This window comes from Protomyctophum parallelum (assembly GCF_964188405.1).
Source record: "Protomyctophum parallelum genome assembly, chromosome: 22".
NCBI classification, from domain to species: domain Eukaryota; kingdom Metazoa; phylum Chordata; class Actinopteri; order Myctophiformes; family Myctophidae; genus Protomyctophum; species Protomyctophum parallelum.
The window spans coordinates 25,370,734-25,394,913 of NC_139714.1; the positions used below are offsets into that span (position 1 = coordinate 25,370,734).

Below are 24,180 nucleotides of genomic sequence, written 5' to 3' on the forward strand. Positions count from 1 at the left end.
TGAAATAAATATTTTCACGATTTTTCAAAAATAGCAGACCTACAAGCTCGTAGCGCGCCACTCGGTGGCGCGCTATGAGCTTGTAGATCTGCTATTTTCCAATAGCTAAATTATAACATAATGTTTAAAACACCAAAAGGGGTTCCCGCCCAAAATGGGTTAAGGCAGCCAGCGGTTCCACACACCGCACAAGGTGCCCTTTTTTCACTTGAGCACCTGCCCCTCAAAATGTCTGTGCACGCCACTGCCCTAGGGTCACGGAGTATTTTTTCTATTGGAAATCCAATAGAGAAATCTTAGATCTCATCCTATAAGAACTGTGTTGCAAAAATAAGCGAATGAGCCTGTCAATTTTACTCATATGGATATGAAGCATCAACTGACGGTGAAAATGTACTAATTAATCCAAAGATTATAGGATTTATTTTATCTCCAAACACAGATGTCATCAAATGTAACTTAATATCATAAACCAGTGGTTTTCAACCTTTTTCATATCAAGGCCCGTTATTTATTTGCCATGGACCACCATAATAGAATAGAATATTTTGTTATCATTGGATAAGATTTTGTCCACAATTCCGTGCTGTATTGATGTGGTACGGTCACTACGGACGGTGGTACCATAGGAGAGATAACAAGCACATGTCAGTGAGGGAGCATGAACTCAGGTCCTCTAGATTAACAGAAGTACTCACATTATTTACTTAGCCTAGTAAAAGTATCACAATGTAGAAGTTAAAAGTCCAGTATTACAATACTTTTGTACTTTTACTCAAGTCCATTTTGAATTCCAGGCTTTTATTTGTAACAGAAACTTGTTGCATTATTGATACTTTATTGGCTTAGCCTGTATATATATACACACAAAATGAAGTGGAAACCGAGCTACACTTCCTAACCATCTGTCCATTGTACCAAGACATCAGACACATACTTCCCACAGATTACAACCACACACAGAGATTTTGAAAACATGACCAATGACAAAATAATCCCATATCTGCTGGGCGAAGTACAACAATGTGCAAATACAGCAGCAAGATTTGTGAGTTGCTGTGATAGGAGAAGGATATCAAATGGAACACAACCACCCTAAAGACTAATCATTGTGTATATTCCTGCACTATACCTGTATCAAGTGACCTTGGTACATAGAATGTGATCTATTGAAGATTCTGACCTTCAAATGTACATAATTTTTGTATTGATTGTATTGCTGTATTGTTGTAGGCTATTGTTCTTTCTGCTTTGGCAATGTAAACGTATGTTTTCTCATGCCAATAAAGCCCTTTGAATTGAATTTAATTGTATATTATACTAATTGTGGGTGGCAGTAAATACAACATAAGGATGCAGCAGGGATGAGACGCTGCCGTAAAGCACCAAAGAAGAAGAAACGAACGAGACTGTCGTAGTGTTTCTTGTCATCAACAGAAAGGCGGATCCCTCTACATTACTTTAACTTCACCATTGAGAACTTATTTTTTCCTCCACTTGATCTTCAATCGGACACTGCTTGTCGACGTTAATCTGTCTAGAATCAGACATCAGCTTTCGGTGGTTATTCGGAGCCACCCATCTTCTATCGGTGCAGCTCCTGCATGTGTTGTTGGTTGGCGACAGGAAGAGTTTGACAGAGCTAACCAGTGTTGCCATGTCGGCTTATTATAAGCGACTTTGGACTTGTTTTGTCCAAAGTAGCTTGTCAATTGTTTCTAAAGTGTGTAGTTTCTAAAGTGTAGGTGCTTTGTTTCCTAATGTCGTTTAAGCCAGTGGTTCTCACACATTTTCATGTCAAGGAACCCAGATAAATTTTATCCAAGAACCCACAACATCAAAAAATATGTTGTGCCATGATGGGACTAGCCGCATTTTTTTTAAATAATGGATTGAATCTAGAGTTGCAACACTCTCCATTGACAGCCCATTGATAAAATAGAAAAGTCTGATCTTGTATTAAATACTCACCAACATTGCAGCTGTATAAAGGTCTAGAAATGACAGTTACCGTGTGTGGGTCCCCGGGGGGTCCCCGGAACATCCAGACCCCCAGGCATGCGCCCAGGGGCACAGGCCGGTTCCGGCGAACCGCCCAGCGTCCGGAACGGTTGAGAAATGACAGTTACTGTGGGGTCCCTCTACTGTACTGTACTGTACTGTCACTGTACTGTCACACCCAAAATCATCATATATACAGTTAGTGTGTGTGTGTGTGTGTGTGTGTGTGTGTGTGTTAGGCTGCGCAACAGTGACACTTGTTTGTGAAAACCAACCAAACGCTATTTTCGTGCTCGGACAGACCAAGCCAGCCAGCCAGCCAGCCACCCACACAAAGCTCCTTAATAATGAAGTGGTTGCTTGCACCACTTAATTTCGTTGCAAATTGCAGCTACCCAGAGAACATTTGTCACTTTTTTCCGAGAATCTTTTTTTAAATAGCAGATGTGAGCTTGTAGATCGGCTATTTTCAAATAGCATGCCATAGTTAGTGTATATATATATATAATATATATATACAGGTATAGTTGATTCTTTGGGGCTTGTTTTCATAGACCTGCATGGCTGCTTATTTCTCTCACACAATATGGCAACACTGCTAACTTTAGCGCACTAGCATTAAGTTGACAGCTGCCTGTGTGGACTGAACTCAACTGAGGAAAGAAGAAGCCACACCGCGGGCTGAGTGAAAACACGACCAGTGAGTTGAGTGAGTGCACATAAAAAGATGGGAGATAAAGAATTAACGTGGGCCTTGAAGAACGGAGACCTGGACGAGGTCAAAAACCTTCTGCTAAAGGTAAACAGAGACCGTTGTTTCCCTTCTTTCCCCCCCTCGCTCGCGCTGTGTTGAATGCTTGGACGTCTTCCTCCTCCTTGTGTGCTAACGTAGTTAGCATGACTGGCTAACGGTAGGCAGGTAGCAGCAGCACAGTTGTTGCTTAACAAATGAATTGTTGTTCAAAATAACGGCTTCGTTATAATGCTATGCTCGTCTTGCCGTGTAGTTCCTATAACTTCGTATTAGGCAACGATACGACACGTTGAATAGGTTTATAGCCGGTTGCAGACACGTAAATTGGTTAGCCTACGAAGTTAGCTACAGTTTTAGCTAAGCTATGCACAGTAGTTCTACTATTATGAAACGTGTGTGTGTGTGTGTGTGTGTGTGTGTGTGTGTGTGAGATAGAGAGAGAGAGAGACAGACCGTGTGTGAGTGAGACACAGTGCGTGTGTGTGTGTGTGTGTGCGCAATATAGCTACTGTAGCTAGCAAGCTAAACAACCTGTTAAGCTAATTGTTGTCAGCCTTAAGTTATTCAGACGGCCCATAGTTGTAACACCGATGGTAAACGCAGGTTGTGTCCGGGATGACGATGTTGTTTCCACTTGTGTTACAACAGTATAAAACAGCAGCTGCAATTCAGACCACTAGAAAATATGTTTTCAGCTCATATATCTATAGCCAACGTGCCCTACGGGCCCCGCCGGTCTGTCTGTGTACTGTTTTTGTGGGCGGGGGTCTTTTTTCCCCTGTCAGCCAGGTGTCAGCTGAAGTTAAGCTGATGCAAGGCCCACCACCACCACTAAACACAACTGCACCTTTCTGTGCATTGTCTGAATTTCTATCATGTTATCAGTGTTTTTCATATCAATGTCCAATTATTTATTCGGTATTTGAGCCACAGAGGTTTTGGCCACATTTCCATGCTGTATTGATGTTAGTGGTACCATAGGAGAGATTACAAGCAAAGGTTGATCAAAATAACATTGCTCAATGCTCCTACATTCACCAATTGTGTAGACTTCTTGTAAATTAAGTAATGCAGATGTTTAACAAAATGTTAGTCTTGAGAGTGTAAAATTACGGGTTAATTTGGTTTCCCGTAGGGGTCCATTTGGTTTAATTTCACACTCAAGAGTTAAAGATCTATAAGGGCCCATTTGGTTACCAACTCCATCACCAGGGACCAGTGGTTAAGAACCACTGCACTAGACAGTAGACAGAACTGCATCTTTCTGTGCTATAGTCGACATTGTCTGAATTTCTGTTATCAGATCCACAGTGGTTTTGTGGGTGGGGAGTCGAAATAATCTACAGTACTTGTTGTTGTTGTAGTTGGGACAAAAACAAACAAGTGTGGTTCAAAGCCATGGCCCATAGTTAGATAAAGCCGTACTGAACATCCGGTAATCATTCATGCAAGCTTGACAATTGCTGCATTTGTTTTGTTTTTATATATTTTTTTTATCCCACGATTTTGTAACCCATTTTTCACCCCTGTGTCAATTGCTGCATTTGTGAGTTCTTTTTCAGTGTGCTCCTTCCAATTTAACGTGAACATATTTTGGGTGGGGTACTGAGTGTTCTGGTATTCTACCTGAGGGCCCATTACAGACCTATACAGTACTGTCTGTAATAGTGCTCCTTCTGTAAAACTGTTTATATCTGGGCAAACCCATAATGATTGTCTGCTGTAAATTGTGTGAAGGCCATTTTAGACTAAAACTAGATTTATTTTTAATGGTGGTTACAGTATTGGTATGCTAATCCAGACATATGCAGTAGTATAGACATATATGTATAGCTACACAACAGCGTGTCTCTCTCACACACTGTCACACATCCAGTGACAGTGCCTCAGTTCCTCCCCCCCCCCCCCCCCCCTCTGGCATACACAACCCGCCTCCTTGCATACGGACAAGTTATTTTGAATACTGCACAAATTCGCGTCGAGTTGATACGACAGGTGTTTGCTGAAGTCACCAGTTTAATGACGATGTTGTTCAGGTTCAGGTTTATTTGTCATGTGTATAGATACAGAGTATAGATACAATGAAAATTATTTTGCTCAGAGCACTCTCAGTCTTACATACACAGGACATAAACAAACATCTAGTCAGGCGCTTGTCATGTTGGGTCCGCCAGCCTAACAAACAGACTTGTTTTGAATTGTTAATAGAATGTTGTGTAGCCTACATGCGTAGACTATTTAATCGGTTCAGAGTTAGACACAGATGTGCGGCAGACGCTAAAACGAAGAGTTGAGTTTATCCACAGGGGACAGAAGAGTAAACTTTAACAGTCTCAAGGGAATCCCAACGTCCGCTCCTGGGGACATAAAAATATCATGTATTTGGGACGCAAATTAATCTCCCCTGGGATGCAGACCGGACAAGGAGGAGACGACTGCACATATCAAACTCGCAGCACGAGACACACGGGAAATAAGTGTCATGTTTACAGATTTAATGCTTAAAAAGTTACCGCTGGCATCGCTGATCCTCCTTTTCATACACGCTGAGCATGCTGTCTGCGCCTCTATAAATGTAAAAGTAGGAAGGACTAGAGGTGCTCCGATCAGGTTTTTGGGGACCATAACCCGATCACCGATTGTTTTTCTCACAATCGGCCAATACCGTTCTTTTGCGTAAGGTGACAATTTGAATATTTCCAAAACTGTTCCTGTGTGTGTGTGTGTGTGTGTGTGTGTGTGTGGAGAGGAAGGGGATAATGTTTAGGCCTGTCACAACGATATGCTGTATATCTGATTGACTTTTATACCACTTAAATGGTATAAAAGATCGGTTTCTCCAGATCGGGTAAATTCACCGATCGAGTTGCTTTGAGTGAAAATCGGCCGATCGGTGGCCGTGCGATCGGAGCTCTTGTAAAGAAAGACTTTGGGGAACTGTTGTTGGAAACGAGTACATCAGAGGTACAGCGCATGTCAGATGTTGTGGAGATAAAGCCAGAGAGGCCAGACTGAGATGGTTTGGACTTGTACAGAGGAGGGATAGTGAGTATATCGGTTAATTTAGGTTGACGGATGTTGAGGTTGGAACTGCCATAGGCAGGAGGCCTAGAGGAAGACCAAAGAAAAGATTTATAGATGTAGTGAAAGAAGACATGAAGTTAGTTGGTGTGAGAGAAGTGCAGGCAGAGGACAGGGTGAGATGGAGGCAGATGATTTGCTGTGCTGACCCCTGAAGGGAAAAGCCGACAGGAAAAGAAGATGATAAAACTTTGTGTTTTATCGTGAAGAGTCACTTTTAGAATTGACAGATTAATTTAATGCCTGTGCATTATTGCTTTTGTGATGATCCTATTGCAGCCCATGGACATCATTATATTCAGAGGTCTGGATACTTTTCCTCAGCTAAAATGAGACCATCTCCATTGTATCAGCATTCAGCTCTCACCGTGGAAGGTAACATTTAAAAACTATTAGAGGTGGTTGAGGCTGAGTTTCCATAATTGCTAATGGATTCAGGCGGCTTGGGTGTAAAATTAAGAATTGGAATCCTATTTTCTCTATGTTGTATCTGACCTTCAGGGCAGAGCATAAAAAGGTGAATAATATGCAGCAGGCATGGATCGTAATGATGTGACTGAACTGAAAAAGGTCATTGAGTAGCAGGCAGGGATTATATTGATTTGACTGGTCAATGCCAATGGTCATAATTACACGGCTGAAAAGTAGTTGAAAGGTCCTCAATGCAGTTGTCCTGACACAGTGAAATGGAGATATTAATCAGATCGCATAAAGTGGTGCCCTGGCTTAAAACTTCTTTTTTTTTTAATATAGGCTACTGCACAGTAAGGCTGCACGATATATCGAACATGTACCTTCATCGGAGTGGAGAAATATAAAGTTTAGAAAGCTACTCGTATCTGCCCCTCTCTCACCCCACACGTGTGTGTGTGTGTGTGTGTGTGTGTGTGTGTGTGTGTGTGATAGATATTAAATATATACTAACGTAATTAATTTTTATTTTATTTTGGGGGGGCTGTTGAATAAGCGATAGAGCTGATGGTCAGTTTGTGGCATCCCTCTTCCCTACGTTAAACAACAAACGTGTGCCAGCAGCAGCAGCTCTGGAAAACCAAGCCTCTCATCTGAGATGAATGATATTCCACGCTGAGGGATGCGTCGTGCCTGTCTGTCAATCTGTGGAGAACGATCTCTGTGTAAGCCCGTCAGAGCGGCTATCATCGCGCCGTGAGCATTAGCCAAAGCCTGTCTGTAACCCTTCCTAAGCCGGGCTGATTATCAGGCCTGCACAGCTCTGCACCAGGGCTCCTGCTCATCCCCTCCCCTGATGGGCTTGTTGCCTTTATCAGATCTGCCGCCTGCCGGGCCGGTGGCCCCCGCTGAGGATGCGGATAGCCATGTGTGTTGGTACTGTCATCCGCAGCTCAGGTCTTTCATAGAAGGGGTCTTGGGGAAACGAGATATGCCTCTTCCTCTCGCACGCACTCGGAACAACATTTCTACTGCTTTGTTCACCTCTGTGGAGGTCTTGTACACCTTTTGCGATAATTGAAGGCAGAAAGTTCCATCTGTTTGTGATTAATCTGAAAAGTCCAGCTTTTAGCATAGATCAACATTCTTCTAATGAATATATATTTTCATAAAAATAAATAAGTGTGTGTGTGTGTGTCAGTTTGTGGACTAAGAACATACACCATAGCATGGAAGTCAATAACAAAACATTGTGTCCCCTTTTTCAGTATAAATGTGTTGTGTTCGGGAGGTTGCAGCATCAACGGTTGCACGAGTTCTCCTTTTTAAGCAAACGAGGATCTTCCTCAAAGCTAAATGCACACTGTTGGCTTGCTGCAACAACAACATGCATCTTTTGTAGAATCGCAACTTCATTGTGTTTTCTTCTTCTTCTTCAGGCTGAGGACGTGAACAGGACCCTGGAGGGCGGGAGGAAGCCTCTGCACTACGCTGCAGACTGTGGCCAGGACGAGATGCTGGAATACCTGCTGTCTATGGGAGCAGACGTCAATGTAAGAGAGGGCTGGCACCATTAACACATTTAAGTTGACGATGATTTGTCACACACATAATTGCTATTATAACAATTTAATTGTTTTTGGCATTGGAAATTGGAACCTGTTATATGAATAGAAATCACATAAATTCTGTTTGGCCTTTTAGGCTTCGTAAAATAAAGTGCACAGGGCGGATATGACAAATCGACTACAATATACCAAGAAAAACGGCGTTTCTATAAATGTTATACTGTACTTAAAATAGCGGAAATAGCTGATCTACGACTACAAGCTTACGACGCATCACAAAGTGACGCGTCGTAAACTTGTAGATCTGCTATTTCAGCCTTTTTATGTTTGAACAAGTTTACAATGATTGACAGAATATTTGTGATTATCTCAAATGATTGTGATTAATTATTGTGACAACCAAAATGTAAGAGCGACAGTAACCAAATGAGTAATGTTGCGTTCACACGATGCAGTCTACCATTCATTGTCCATGGAAGCCAGCGACGTGAAGCTACCAAGGGACTCATGAAGCTCCCGCAAATAATGCTGTGATGCGTTTTTGCATCGTTTCATCTGCTCGTGTTTAACACGACACCATAACAGCGTGGAGTTGCCTCAATGTACTGTGTTTGCATTAATTTGCCTACTGACCAGCACGTGCACCGATGCAGAATACTATGAGCCATTGTCTTTCCTCTGATAAACTGGTCGCACTACTCTACCCCTTCAGTAGAGCTGTCACGATTACACATTCAAGTTCACAATGAATTAATTGTCGCACCAATAATTGAAATTGTTTTTGGCATTGGAAATTGGAATATTACGAATATAATTACAATTCCGCTTTGCCATTTAGACTTCTTAATAAAAAGTGCACATGGCAGATATGACAAATAACTGAAATATGTATAAAGAAATTACTGCAATTTTTTATTTATTGCGGAAATATCTGATCCACAAGCGTACAAGGCATCAACGCGTTGTAAGCTTGTAGAACTGCTATTTGTGCTTTTCGAAAATGTTTCCTTTGGACATGGACACAATTATGACAATGATTGCGATTACCTCAAATAATTGTGCCGATTAGACGATTATGTAATAACCGTGACAGGCCTAAGCCTCCGTAGCCTTCCTACTGTATCTGTAGCATTGAGCTGCATCAGCCATTCAACTAAAGGCGCCTTAAGCACGCAAGTAATATTGACATGCGCAACTCTGGGAGGGGTTGTGTTTCTCCCAAAGGTCTCCCAGGAGACTATACGGTGACCTTTTAGCACTGCGCCTCCAAATGCAGAAAGGAAGAATAATTGACCTCGCTCAGAGTTGACCCGCGGCGAGAACAACCTCTGCCTTGTGCCTACTGATTATGAAGCCAACTGTGACCGTGCAGTAAATGGTGCAGTTTAGCTCATATTTCAGATGAAAATAGAGCATACTGGGAGCTACAAAAGATTGACCCAACAGTCTACAGATTATGATATTCTGAAAACTGAAGGTCTGGTTTGATTGATTGATTGAAATATTTATTAACAGTTTGTAGAATTTACAGTACATTTTAAGCACAAACTCGATACAAAGACTGTCAACTGTGAGTGGACGACCCAATTAAGCATTACACTTGTTTACAACAGGGTCCACATTGTTCAATTCATCAAAACATTTAAAGACATACAACCATTTAGAGACATACAAGGTATATATAATGTATGGTTTCAAAGGATTTTCATACATTCTCAGTTTACAATACAATTTAAGAAAAAAAGAAATCGATGCTTTGAATTGACCAACATGTGTGCCTATGTTCTTTTGTATATATTTTCATAAGATTAATTATGAAAACATTCAGTAAGCACATGGGACATTTGATTTGGAAGTCAGTTTTCATGTTTTGATATGGAACTTTAAAACTGGAAGAACTGCTCTTCCTATTGTTTTAGAGCAAGAATAGTCATCAACTATAATAAAAGTACTCTCCAGCCAAACCATTCATTACATTGGAATACCGATCACATTTCTCCCAACAAAAGCCAGGGATGACCATAATGAAGTAAAATATTAATGTCACCCACCCACACATTAATCGGAAAAGTAAAAAGGATGTAATCGAATAATCCCTAAGATAGTTACAGCACTCTATTGGCTCAAAGGTTAGTATACTTAACTAAAATGTGAGGTTTCTTTGACACTTTACACTTACTCTGGCCCTTTCAATCCTGACCTCCACCGAAACTATTATAACCTTGATTTGCTCACACGACGTGTAAATGTCTGGGGTGCTGATATTGTGCATGTTGGCTCACTGGAAACATTCTGCTACACCAGTACCTTGAGGTTTCCAAATGGCCCCATACGGGTGTGTAACTCTGACTTGTCCATTTGGTGCCATTTGTACACTCTCAGAGTTATGGGGGGTCCTTGAAATTAAAAGGTTTGAGAACCACTGCACACTAAATGGAACAGAGCCTTAATTAGTATCATTGTTAACGCCTGTGAAGGAAGTAGAGAAGCGGTCCGGTAGTAGGAAGAGTTATTCTGTGTGCATATGGCCCATTAGTCAAAGCCTATCTGGCTCTCAGAACACCTTCCTTAACAATGCACAGTTTCAGACCCGACGAGCATCACCAACTAAACTCTGGCTCCTCCTCCCCTTCAGCGCCCCCAAAACGATGTTAACCCATTCAGGCCTGACGTCAAAAAAAAAAAAAAAAAAAGTTTCTAAATCAGGACAATTTTCTGAAAGATTTGAGGCACATTTTAACGATTTTTCAAAAATAGCAGACCTACCATAATGAGCTTGTAGATCTGATATTTTTCAATAGCTAAATTATAACAATGTATGTAACCACCAAAGGGTTCCCGCTCAAAATGGGTTAAGAATGCACAAATCGCTCACCCCTCATCGCAGATAAGAGTCTGGGTTGCTGAAATGTGATAGATAAATAGTGTGTGTGTGTGGAGTGGGCTTTTCTCCTGTAATTCATGGACATGATAAGAAAGAAAACGGAGAGCGGGAAATAAAGCCTCTCTCTCCCACAAATTATTTATTCTCATAATGCGTGATGTGCCCTTGTAGTAGGAATTATGCTGCGCCAACATGGCACGATATATATACTGTACTATGTTGCATGCAGTGTAGCACGTCGTAAATACAGTAGCAGCACTTCATGTTGAGAGCTTGTAAATCTGCCTTAAGTTTCGTTGCACAAGATCTGCGATTCTGAGTCAGAATTCTGATCTGCTGATATGGAGCCTCAGATTTGGTGTTGATTTTGACCGCACATTTAGATTTTGTTTTAGTCATAGATTGCATAAATTGCATTTAGTTTTAGTCATCTGAAATGATTTAGTGTTAGTCTAGTTTTAATCGAGTAAATGTCATAAGATCTTAGTCGGCTAAATCCACAGTCGATTTTGACGACTAAAATGTGTTTTGGCAGGCCTTGATGGAGTCGTAAATTCGTAATGCCTACTTGGTTGCACTCTGATTATAACTGATCTACAAGCAAAGCGGAGCTTGTAGATACCTAACATAAAAGGGTGCAGGCATGTGTTCCGACATACCAAGAGTCCGACAGTCATTAGTCCGACATTCTACCCAAACACTAACCTAACCGCACACGGAAGCAACGCATGTCGTAGACATGTCGGGAGCAACGGGTGATTTGCGCATGTCAGACTTTTGGTATGTTGGATGAACGTCTGTACCACACATAAAATGTTCTATCTTCTCCACTAGTCCCTCCCCAACATATTAGTCTAGTCTTTTATTGTTGACGAAATTGTCAATATAATTATTTAGTCATAGTTTTAGTCGACGAAATCAATACTACTACATGTGCCAACCTGTTCTCTTTCTCCTCCTTTTCTGTCTTTTGCTGCCTGACACCCCTTGTGCATCCTCGTCCCTCTCCCCCCTCTCTCTCGCTCTCTCTCTCTCTCTGCCTTATCCCTCTGCAGGCCCCAGACAAACACGGGATCACTCCCCTGCTCTCTGCAATTTATGAGGGTCACATCTCTTGTGTTAAGATCCTGCTAGCAAAGGTTGGTACCAATCGTTTGAGCATGAACAAACACACAGGGTGAGGGTAGGCTCTGACATTAAGCTTTTTTTTTGTTTTTACTACTTGTCGTGCAGGGCGAGTACTTAAAATGTACTTGCCCTGCTTAGGCCCTCATTGTGGCATGTACATTTCTCACAACATACTTCTAGGAAAAAAATCCATTGCCTGTGTTGAGTATTTGTAAAACACTAGAGAAAAAGTCTATCTGGACTGTTTTGAAAAGCGCTATACAAATAAAGTTCATATCATATCTATTATTGCAATATTATTGTCTGTCTATACTATCGTATATTATTGTAGATGCAAATTATTATGACCTTTTTTGATTTTGCCATATCAATAATTTTTTCCAAGTTCCATCTGTTAACTTATTTGTAGCATGGGCAGGTTCTCCCAACGCACCAATGGGTAGTAGGGATGTGTAAATGTGTCCAAAATTAAAATCGATTTGTATAATTCAATATTAACGATTAATCGTTATGCCAAAAACGTTTGGGAACCCCTGATGTAGATGATTAACAATAATTTTAACTCTTGAGAGTTAAGGGTCCATTTGTTTACTATCTCCATCTTTTGGATGAGGACCACTGGTGGTTTCGGGGGGATTTTATTTTGAAGTTTCAGTCTAAAACGGAAGGCTGTGTGCTTCTTAACCAATTGCATCCCTTCAGGCTATGGGTTGTATAGCTCCGTCGCAGAGCAAGTCAGATACAGAGACTTACTACTGTACGTGGCTCATTTCTAACTTATGTTTTCAAATGCATATTTGAGCATTTCTGTAGTTCTGTAATCATTCATCAGCTGTGTTTGCAATGGGAATCAAACGGGTGAATCTCGTGGCGAGAGACTCTACTCATTCTCGACCCCCAAAGACTCGACTCGGACTCGACCCCCCAGACTCGACTCGAACTCCGAGACTCGTGGGCATCTCTGGTGTACTCTGTATGAGTGATGAACAAATTGTATGTAGTGAACGCGTGCAAAGCAATTCAACTGGACGGTCCCAATTAGACAATCGATAAAAGTCTTGTGTGCACCTGTGATTTAATGTAAATTAGATGACGCTTTGAAACACTATATATACTAGGCATGTTAATATCACGCTATACATGCGGTTTGCCATTCACGATTGACACTCGTGAATTGTGTATTTTCGGTTTTGCTTGCCAAATATAGGCAATTTACAACACTGAGCTTGTAGATCATATTTTTGGGCGGCAGCTCAAAACTGATAAATAAACGGAAAATAAATAAATAAAAACGCTCACGCTCAATTGGTATTTGCCGGAGCGGGCAGATCTATTAAGGTTTCACTTGGCCCCCGGGAAATCGGACCCTGCAGGGCCACGCAGGATATCCTTCACCCATCCATCAGTTGCCTGTTGTGTCAGATGCTTCATGTGAGCCCTGACTGCTGATGAGGTAACTTCGTATGGCAAAAAAGGCTCCACAAAAGGCCCCGTTGCCTTTTGTGGACTCTGGAATGTTCCCAGTGTTATACCTACCTTACAAAGTGCTGCCGCCGCTGCTGCTATTTTGTGTGTACATGTTTTCATTCATGCACTCTTCTGCCCCTCACCTCCGTCTCTACCTTCCCCCCCCCCAGCCTCCCTCACTTCTAGAAGCCTCTTAAAGCTCTGTGTGAGTGCAGATATTACAGGGTCAACAGCTGGCACAAACTGTAGCAAAGCAAAAGCGACTATACAGCAAAACATTGTTTAACGGAAGCCATTAACCGTGGATGGTAGAGGATTTGCGCAGGGTCCTTTTTTTTTTAAGCTGTAACACAATAAGCCAGCATCAGGCCGCCGTTTAGCGGCTGTTGCCGAAAGTACCAGAGCGTGTGGTGGCGAGTGCTGCTCTGTCGGTACTAGTAGTAGTAGTAGTGAGACATCTGCATGGGTCAGTCACCTGGTATAGATGTTGAATCCTCTGGGGGAAAGGGTAAATTACTGAGAGGTGGGGGGGAGAAGGGGCAATTTGGACGGCACATTGTGTGTGGCACGTGGCACACAAGGATTTACTGGCAAACGGGTGTCATGTCGATCGATGTCAAAGTTGAAGTCGAATAAAAGTCACTCGTAAAACGCTGCCCACTGCAGGGATGCAGAGCTGCATTCATCACTACGAGGGGGCTGATACAATATAACAGTGTATACTTATTGTCTTCACCAGGCCCAAGGCATGGGGAGAGTATGTTTTGCACTACGTCCTGCAAATCGTTACACAGTATCTCTATAGTCATGTGCTCAAGACTGATCTGTCCCATATTTCATATTCCATCCTAATTGGCTGTAATTGGCTTTCAAAGTTGGCAAGATTGGCCCGTTTGGAACAAAAAGCCTCAAATCATGAACGTGCAATTTACGTCAATTCACGCACTTTCCTACTAGGCTGAGGAATAAATCACCCTTTTCACATTGGCCTGTTATAGCGCCACCAACAGGTGGTTTTTTGCAAAACACGTTTTTGGAACAAAATGCCTCAAATCATCCAATTGCCATCCACGGCGTAAGAACTAAGAAGAAATGACATCATTTTCACATTGGCCTATTATAGCGCCATCAGGAGGCCACAACCTGACCTGGCCTGGTGGAGACCTGTGTCAGTGTGGGTACTTTTTCTAGTTTATTCATATGTTCTTCATATGGTTGATTTATTTCCCCTCTCGCAAGCGCAGATATGTGGCATGTAGTGATTGTCAGCTGTAGTCTGTGCCGTGTGTAGGAACGGCTTTCCTTAACATCAATTTCAGGGGTTGTCACTCTCAGAGGCACTTGCCTGTCGAGCAAGTACAGGTCATGTTCTACTTGCCCAAAGGTCATTACAGCCTGCATGACTACCAGCTCGCTGTGGGGACATGGCTCATTGAGTGGAGACAAAGTGAGCTGGGTGGCCGAAAAGTAAATTGTCCATTTATAAATGATTGGTAAAATCTTAGTTGCCCTTCAATTTACACTCATTATTTAGGGGCGCTAGCCCCTCCTAACCCCAGCTTTGCGTGTGCGTGTGTACCCCATACTCCCATATCGATGATTTAATTGGCTGAGGCCGCTGAGCCACGGAATTGAGGATAAAAAGTGAGGATGCCAAAAGTGATTGGCTGGATTTGAATTGAGGATAAAAAGTGAGGATGCCAATTGTGATTGGCCGGAATGAGATGTATGATTTTAAGAGCGCCCCTCACTTCACACGGGTGTGACTTTTATTTTTTACTTTATGGGGCTGTGTGATAAAACATGTCATGCCTCAATTTTTATGCCAAATACCTACATAGCTATGAATTCAAATACTCCAGCCACCACAACATCGTTCATGTGAACTACTTGCGCCAACGTTCCCTCCCCTCCAGTGTTGATTTTGTCGACTAATACTATGACACAAAATGTTCGTCGACTAAATGGAAGACTAAATGGAAACTAAATGAAAACTAAGCTATGATGACTAAGAGTATAGACTAAAATGTTAGGAATGGACTAGTGGACAAGAGAGCCAGTATAAGTAAAAGACGTCATTTTACACTTGATTGCATGCAGAAAATAGCAGATCTACAAGCTTGAGCTTGCATTTCTTTTTTGCCAACGGCTCATTTGCGTCTGGCCAGGCTACGTAAAATCAGCCATTACGACGGCATCAAGGCCCGCCAAAATACATTTTAGTCGACAAAATCAACTGTAGATTTAGTCGACTAAAACTAACACTAAAACATTCCAGGTGACTAAAATGTGACTAAAACTAAATGAAAACTATTCAAGCGACTATGACTAGAAGTAAAATCGAAATTTGCTGTCAAAATCAACACTGCTCCTCTCCCCTCCGAGTCCTCGGAGTGCAATCCATCGGAGTGCAATCCATCCGGGTTCAGCATCCCTACTGATGACACAACCCCAACACACACACACACACACACACACACACACACACACACACACACACACACACACTGTCTTTTTCTGTAATCTGGGTCTAACACCTCTGCCTCACGAATGGAAAGCCCCCTGGGATGGATGTATACAAATACGGCATTCATCCCGTTATCTTAAGAGACGAGGCAGACCGTTCTGTTGTGTCACCCGTGTCTCCATTCATGTGCACAGGGATTATGGTGCAGGGGCAGTAATATGAGCAAACGCCACAGTGTTGCCCTCCTCCCGGCTGGCTCCACACTCATCTTTGTCAAGTGTCAACGGGGATTAGTGGCGCCCCAGTGCAGCCAAAAGGTCACAAGTCGCCCCTGAGACTTGTTCACAAGGCGCTGTCCTGGGAGCGATATCGCCTATCCTCTCTTCTCAAGAGAAGGGTACAGAAAGCGAGACCTTTGACCGTGTCGCACCTGCACGCAACACTATGTCAACCAGTGGTGGACAAAGTACTAAATTTTTTTACTTGGGTAAAAGTATCTGTCACGGACTGTTCTGAAGTCTAGGGGCAACTTGCCGTATATGGAAGAACAACACCGCTTGTAAAAAGAGTATTTCTTCTTTCTTTACTCAAAGTTAAATTACAAAGTGGCTGGAGTGCATGGCGGATATTATATTTACAACGGATGGCTCTGTGAGCACTGAATGACTTACATTACAGGGTGATGAATGAAAAAACAAAAGAAAAGCGACAATGACAACAAGACTCAGACACAAATCCCTAACCAATAACAAACAAAACTACAACTGAACCTAACAAACGAGAGCTGGACAGACCTAGGGAGAACTAAACGGCACTTGACCAAACACACCAATACCAAAAAGAGTAAACTAAGGATAAACATGACGAAAATACAAACCGACGTAATTAAGCAAACATAATAACCGAACGTAGGCGACCGGAGGGAAGACCGCGCTAAGCAGTGTTTCCTCGTTGAAGCACTGACAGACTGAGCTTTGTAGCCAGGTAGCCAAGTCCCTGAGGTGCCACATGACCGCTTAGCCAATAGGAGTTGATCAGGTTCCAAGCATCAACTAACGAGGCCCTCAAGCTGGCAACTCATTTGGGACACATCACTCATCATCTGCAGGGATGACGGAAGCTACAGGCAGTACCAGGCATAATGGGCGTGCCTAACCCAGTACAGCTAAGCAAGCCTTTAGCCTACTTCAAAATGTACTTGCGTAAAAGTCCAAAAGTATTGGCATCAAAAAGTACAAAAAGTAAAAGTACTACTAATCATTACAAAGTTTCAAGTTTACAAATGTATAAAAATCTTTTGAATATCGTTTCAAATGGCTGAAATGTATATAGGTCTGAAGTGATAATTCTTTTTTGAGTGGTGCAACCACTCCCTTACGGAGCTGTGTGTGGCTGCCTGCCTGGGTGCCTGGCTGGGCATGAGCACGAAAATAGCATGGTTGTTTTTCACCACCTTTGCGCAAAGTAACAAACACACGCACATATTAACTGTATATATGATTTTCGGGTGTGCCTGTACAGTAGAGGGACCCCCACACGGTAACTCTGTCATTTCTGGGGAAGGACCAGCACAAAAGTCTCTGCCCAGCCTCCGGACAGGGCCAAAATCCATATCACCCCTAGATCCCCATATATGGAGCTGGCCTGTTCTGACATCACAATGATGTCTGAGATCGCAATGATGCGCGGCCTAGCCTTTTATTAGCCATTTGATCACACCTGATCACACCCCAACGGGCACTGTTCTAGTATTAAGTAAATGTACTCTGTTACTTTCCACCAGTGCTGCCAACATGGTGTAACGGATAAAGGGGACCCACTGAAAACTGCTGAACCATGCGCGTTGGGCTGTTGAGATAATGATTATCTTTTTGGTTTCATCTAAAGAAAATGTGTCGTAGGCGGACAAAATGGCTCAGTTCCGTTCCGTGCTGCGTCACGGGAGGCGACCCCTGGCCCGGGGCGTTAAGCTCAGCCGTGGTTGGATGTAAATTATGAAAGGGCCTGTTTAACCCTGTGCGTGACCCAGCCGTCACGTCCGTGCACAGAGTGCTGACTACATCCCAGAGAGGGAGGCAGCCAGCCACCGGAGAGGAGAGCTACGCTAGTTCATTATAAATCAGCAATGGAAATGGCCCTCACTAACCTCTGCCCACACGGTCTCGCATCACACGCCGGTACTTGTGTGCGCCCATACGATACTTGTGTACTTCCACTTCCAGCTCCGGTCTTTTTGAATATGCAGAAGAACGGCAGTGTTATTTAGCCAAAGGCATGTGGCATATGCTGTCCTACATGTCTGTGCATGCCTGACAGAAATGAGGAATTTCCGTGGAAGATTTATCATGCAGAATAAATGGTGGGCAAGGCTACGGGAAATGAGTTTGGCGTGATTGCACTGTTGACCATTTCCTGCTCTCCGAATTTAGTCTAGACTCTAGACCGTGAAAAGTTAACTGGATAAGTGAACAAATATGTTTTTGACCGGGGCTGACCTAGTATTGCATACACAAAACTTCGTTTTCCTCGCTTGTAGCATTCCTTGCATGCTTTAAGCCTTTTTGGTCTTGTTCTTTCCGTTCAACCTTTTTTTTAACACTTCCCTCCCTCAGTTATGTTCTGTTACCGTGGCACACGAGCTGCCTGGCTGCTCCCATGCAGATATCGATCCTTCCCCTCATTTATTGTACTGTAAAATGGGTTCCCTTGTAGGGCTGCGGGCGCATTAGATGGCTGCCCAGTGGGTCAATAGACTTCTGTAACCCTCACATTTATAATCCACCCTGAGGGGCCCCATATATTAGGCCTCATGCGTGGGAGACCTTTTCATTCCACTCAATGACATAATTGAGACTTAATGGACAGGTCGGCAGACCAGCAGCGTTTACGCTCCTACAGTGTGTCCTGTCACGGTTTTCGCCTGGCTCCATCATCTTGGAATGATGAAGATGTCTCTCTATGCACGCACGCGGGCGTGGAGGCTCTGTCTGGGAGGTAGTTTCTATTCATTAAAGACTGCCTCGCTTGACTGCCAGCCGCCAATGTCACTTGGTAATATTTTGACAGTGAAAGTGTTCACGAGGGGATTATTATTTAAAGGTGGACGTTCTCATTACCGTAAGTAGTGTCGGGAGTGCGCCACTGCAAGAGATCGTCCGCCATATCCTGAGAGGCAGGGAAGGTAGAGGGGGTGAGGGTGCTCTGGCTATTATTGTACAGCTGAAGTAAGTAAACACCCACAGGGAGTGTGAATCCGTGGCGGACCGTCTGTTGCAGCAGGCCCTGTTGGTGCAACAACCACCCAGGTGGTTGGGGAGAGTGTTAGAGAGAGGAAGGCTCATTATGAGATGGCTCATGCCTCAAATGTGGTAGCATACACCGGGGCTGTAATTGTGTTTTGTCAGGTATATGCCGTGTCTGTTCCCACTAGGCGAGGGTGGTGGTGTTGGCGGTGCAGGGGCTCGGGTCAAGGGTGTAATGTTGTTTCCTGCTGTCTAAATGAGGCCTGCCGAGCCTGTTCCCACCGTACGGCTCAAGAACGAGTAACTAATGACTTCCCCAGAGCTGGAGGAAGAAGCAGCTTCCTCCTCACTGTCTGATCCTCCTCGCTATCTCGCCTCAACTGAAGTTGCCAGGCCCAACAACGAATTGGCAGACAGCCGCCAGAGTGGAGTGGGGTTTCCAGTTGAAAAACTGTCAAGTTTTACGTTATGATTAATGCCTGAAGGTTTTTGTTTTGTGAATTATGGGAATATCCCAACAGGCGTTTTGTGAGCTTTTCGCTGACAACTTCTGTTCATAGTTAAACTTCTTCATTCCAGCTTCAACTTTTTGTGTCTGAACTTCAGAGAGGAAGTCTTATACTTCGTGTTAACAGATAGCCGTGGAGTTTTACCAGATCCTATTCACCAGAAAAAGTGAAGTATGGTTCTGAATAGACCAAACTCACCCACTTCCCCCTTTTCTTTCTGCTACCAATTAGACATTTAGATCTGACAAGTTAACCACTCAGCCCTGTTAAATCTCCCCATCTCTGGCCGCGCTCTGGTGCTCCTATGGCATGGCGTTGGCACGCAAACAACCATCCTCACAACTCTCTGGCAACTCAAACTGGGTCAGACTGTGCCTCTCTGACGGCCCGGCTTCTTCTCCACGCAACAATGGAGTCTCTCTGCCTAGCTGGGCTCCGTAAGCCCCTCTTCTAAGAGGCTAAAGTTGGCAGGCCAGACAAAGGGATGTCTCTCCGCTGCATGTTTCTCAGCTCTTCCACTGCCCATTAAATCTGCAGTTCCTGCGCTTGGCTGCCTTGTTCCCCATCTCTCCCTTTGTTTTGTAGCTCTTGTTTTCTCTTTAGTACTACCGTCAACTACACTGTTGACAATCATTCTTATTCACGTTCTCCCCGTGTTAGCTTTAAGCGATCGGTTGTTATGGCTATGCTACTGTTTGCTCCCTCTGACTGGGCTTTGTCCACGCTGTGATTTCAGTGTCACAGGTCACGCAAAGTGTGCGAGAGAGAATTTCCACCATTATTGCTTCAGTGGCTTATATATGCAATAATTACAGCTCTTAATTGAGCTGTTAATGGCCATGGCCATAGACCTGATGAGATGCAGGATTCAGGTCTTTACCGTGACAACCCCCACGGTTCCCCCCACCCCCACTCTGTTGCTTGTGAAGAAGACCGCCTCACACTATGAATATTCACCGGGCCCCAGCTTCTGTATCTTATGTCATGTTGCCTCTCCTTCACAGGGAGCTGACAAAGAGCGGAAAGGACCGGACGGCCTCAGTGCATTGGAAGCGGCAGAGAGCGAAGCTATAAAGGCTCTCCTGAAGTGAGACACTGCAGCGGAGGAGGGTGGGTGAAGAGGCGGACGGACGGACAGATGGATGGATGAAGTGGTCACTGGACCAAAGACGGATGCTTTGCCCCAACTAACCGCTGTCCTGGCACTGCTCTTGTCTGTCTGTTGGCGAGGGTCATTTTGTCTGGTTTTTGGTTTTCCTTTCCCCCCCTCCCCTCCCCTTTTTTATCTTTTATTTTCTCTTCCTTTTTTTGCCTCTTTCCGTAGCCATTAACCGATGGACTTCTCAGTCATGTCTCTCTTTGGGACCAAACGCTGCGGGAAAGCCCAACACTTGGTCCCTGAAATACAGCATATATATTAAAAACACGACTCCATGTTAAAAAATAAAATAGAAAAATCTAAGCGTTGCCCTTAATTCCACAGCTCAAATTTGCAGTCCTCCCTGAAATCTGGAGAAAAACAAAGTAGAATGTTAATATTTTTTTTAATAACTTCCATATTGAAATTATTGTGTGGCCACTTCTATGAACACCTATTGCACTGTACTGTACTAGATAGATTTGAGAGAACGGTTGTGACATTTTTCATCTATTAAACTTTGATCATTATGTGGCCTCTCTACCTTGTGTGTTGCTCTTCGCTCCTTTCTAGACCCGGCTATCTATCCAGTCCTTGACATTTTCGAGACATTGGAGAAGGGTCGTCTAGTTCTTATAGGTCACCGATTGTCATTTATAACATGACCCGTTCTCAATCAATTGCATATCGTGTGGAATAAATGACCAATGTTACCCTAGTAACACTTTAAAACTATATCTTCCTTTACAAATCAACATGCTGGGAATCTAAGAAAAAAGACAAAAAAGTTGAATGTTGCAATATTGAAGCATCCATTACCGAAAGCAATTCATGTGAAAGTTATGTAATGGGATGACTGTGTGGGATTATAGAGATTTAGTTTATTTTGTTGCCCCTTGAGTGGAAAAAAAAGGTTTCACAGCTAAAATCCTTGTGTTGCTACTGCCAGTCTGTGTGGTTTTTTTTGTTTGTATTTGAAGCGTTGGGTGGGTGGGTTGTTTGTGAGTGCTGGGTGTAATGGGGTTATACGTTACGGTAGAAACTGGATGGTTGGGTTGGGGCCGAGGGGATCAGCGTTGCTCTCTCCTTGGGACTTGGTTAGCAGCCTGTTTTGCTGCATGTCAAAACTGCCTGCTTTTATGCTCTGAAATGATCACTGTCCTCTTGGTTGCTTTAAAACAAAATTACAATGCAATGGAGAAAAAAAAGATGCTCCTGGCTGACTTTGTTGTGACAAGTCTGTAAAAAAAACGGAAATAAAAAAATACATTAAAGTTATTTTTCTCTTTACAATATATACCATCTTACTTGTTTTTAAGTAAAGTAAATTTTTCCATTTTGGACGGCAACTATCAATTTACCTTTTTTTTATAATCGAGAAGCATATTTCTTTGTTTTTATATATTAACGAACCAATATTCACATAGGATAAGCCTTATTTTATACTTTGTCACATTGGTATTGAGCAAAAAATGTAACAGAACCGCCCTGCCCGGTCCATTGAGTCCATCTTGGGAGGTTTTCAGGTATTTCAATGGTGGGGCATCACGTTCTCTTTTGAATGTCTCCTACCATTTGGCTGAACGTTGTCCAACAACAGCCAGCTACCCGTTTTCCTGTAGCAGTGTTATGCCTCATTTCAGTGGCGTACGGACCTGGCGATAGGCCCCTGTGCAGATGTTTTGTTTAGGCTACAGTAAAGATGCCAAGATGGACTGGACAGTGTTGTCACTGTTATGCAACACGGAAGTAGTAAAGCCTTGAAGCTGTTTAAACCAGTCAGTCAGTGACATCGCTGACATCCTTGGTGTCACTCTTCATGGGACTGAGTAGCCTCGGTAGAGTTTGTATCCAGGCTTCTTTTTTTTTTTTTACCGTCGACTAGACTTTCCCCCCCCCCCCCTTCATGGACCCCTGGGGACTGGCCCACCGGTTCGGCGGTTGCACCACTGCCTCATTTAGTAGTATGTTGGTATCGTGCCCCAAAAAAAGCATATCTACAAATCTACACCATCACAGTGTGGTGCTTTGAGAGCTTATACAGTAGAGTAGATGATTCTACTGAAAAGCTTTTCTGCACCCATAAGACTGAAGAATGTAATATTCTTAATCAACACATCCACTCCACTGACTTCTTTGCCTTCCCAGCCTTCATACTGGATAGTAATTTAGTAGCTGAATGGGCTGGAGAGATGGGAATGGAATGCTGTTGATCTGAAAGCCTATTGGACAAGAATTAATATGCTTTTATTTTTTTTATATCAATTTAATGGAATTGTGCTGCTTCATTCTGTCATACATTCTTGTTATAGCCTTGAGACTAGGCTCACTGAGCCAATTTGATTTCATATCAAGGTAGTGTGGTAAACCGTTTTTTTTTTCTTAAATAGAAAATCTAATGGCTCGTCAAAGCCACGTCTGCCTTTATTCTTCTGTGCAGAATGCAGATATGAACATGACCGAGGCGTAGCTAAAGGAGACTGAGATGAATGTTGACTAATAAAGATGTAGCACACAGAGGGAGCAGTCATGTTTGGGATTCAGCAGTATCATGCTTTGAAACTGTTACCATGCAACTACTAGTGAATGGTCCCTAGAATTACCCATTCCATGGTCTAGTTGCTGTGTTGGTTTACATTGACACTTTCTCTCTCACACACACACACAAACACTCCTGCACTCTTGTACGCTCATGTGCACACTGTTCAGGATACAAGGCTTCAGCTATGTTCTCTGACAATCGTCGGATTGTTGTGGGCCAAGCCAGGTCCAGATTCTCTCCCTGCCCCTTCGGTACACATACCAGGAAGAACAAAAGTGTTATTGAAAAAAGGAGCCCCACGTTGTGTCGCAGCTCTTTTTAGTTTTAAGGACAAGCTCGGCAATTTGGGTGGGAAGTTGGTGGACTCACTGGACTGTAGACCGGTTTGGCCGCTCCATAGGTTTCTATCCATTCGGTCAATACACTGCTGTCCACTTCATCCGTCAATAATTGAGGTTTATTGCCACAAGCAATAGTGTGTGGGGAGATGGTAAGGAGCTAGGTTCAGCAGATGGTGCATCAGGCTGTCCAATGGACTTTTTTTTCATGCCACGATTTTGTAACCCATTTTTCACCCAGTGTCACTCCCTCTGCCACCCTGAGGAGAGCAACGGACTGACCTCATGCTTCCTTCAATGCACGAGGAGTCTATTCACCTGACAGGGTGAAAACTACTAGTTTCCCCAATAGGACGTAGGCCTAGCGTACGTGGAATGAACACGTTATTCCAACCAGTTCCTGGTTCAAATAACCAATGTTCCTTCAAGCGCCCCGGCTGGCCAGGCGAGGCAGTCCAGAGACCGAGATTACTGCATGTTTTTGTGAGGGTACCTACCCTAGGAGACACGGGGAGAACTAGCCCTGGTCCAGTGCTTACAGCGAGCACTGGACCAGTGCTAGGGGAGAACATGCAAACTCCACACAGAAAGGTCCTTTCGCCAACCCCATGACGGGGCACTGATGACGGGGAGGAGAGAACACTCCCACA

The 24,180-nt window shown here is 43.4% G+C and overlaps 1 protein-coding gene across 1 annotated transcript; it reads left to right on the forward strand.

Moving 5' to 3' along the window:
* Positions 1-2,613: 2,613 nt before the first annotated feature.
* mtpn (myotrophin) lies at positions 2,614-21,180 on the forward strand. Its single transcript, XM_083757536.1, has 4 exons — positions 2,614-2,800; positions 7,687-7,800; positions 11,755-11,838; positions 20,517-21,180. The coding sequence occupies exons 1-4, from the start codon at positions 2,729-2,731 to the stop codon at positions 20,601-20,603; spliced, it is 357 nt and encodes a 118-aa protein (XP_083613662.1). The 5' UTR covers positions 2,614-2,728; the 3' UTR covers positions 20,604-21,180.
* The last annotated feature ends 3,000 nt before the right edge of the window (positions 21,181-24,180 follow it).

Bases quoted from the DNA above. Each gene is read 5' to 3' on its own strand.
- mtpn (XM_083757536.1), top strand. From the start codon at position 2,729: ATGGGAGATAAAGAATTAACGTGGGCCTTGAAGAACGGAGACCTGGAC. The intron at 2,801-7,686 runs GTAAACAGAGAC...CTTCTTCTTCAG, and splicing joins TCAAAAACCTTCTGCTAAAG to GCTGAGGACGTGAACAGGAC. The intron at 11,839-20,516 runs GTTGGTACCAAT...TCTCCTTCACAG, and splicing joins TTAAGATCCTGCTAGCAAAG to GGAGCTGACAAAGAGCGGAA.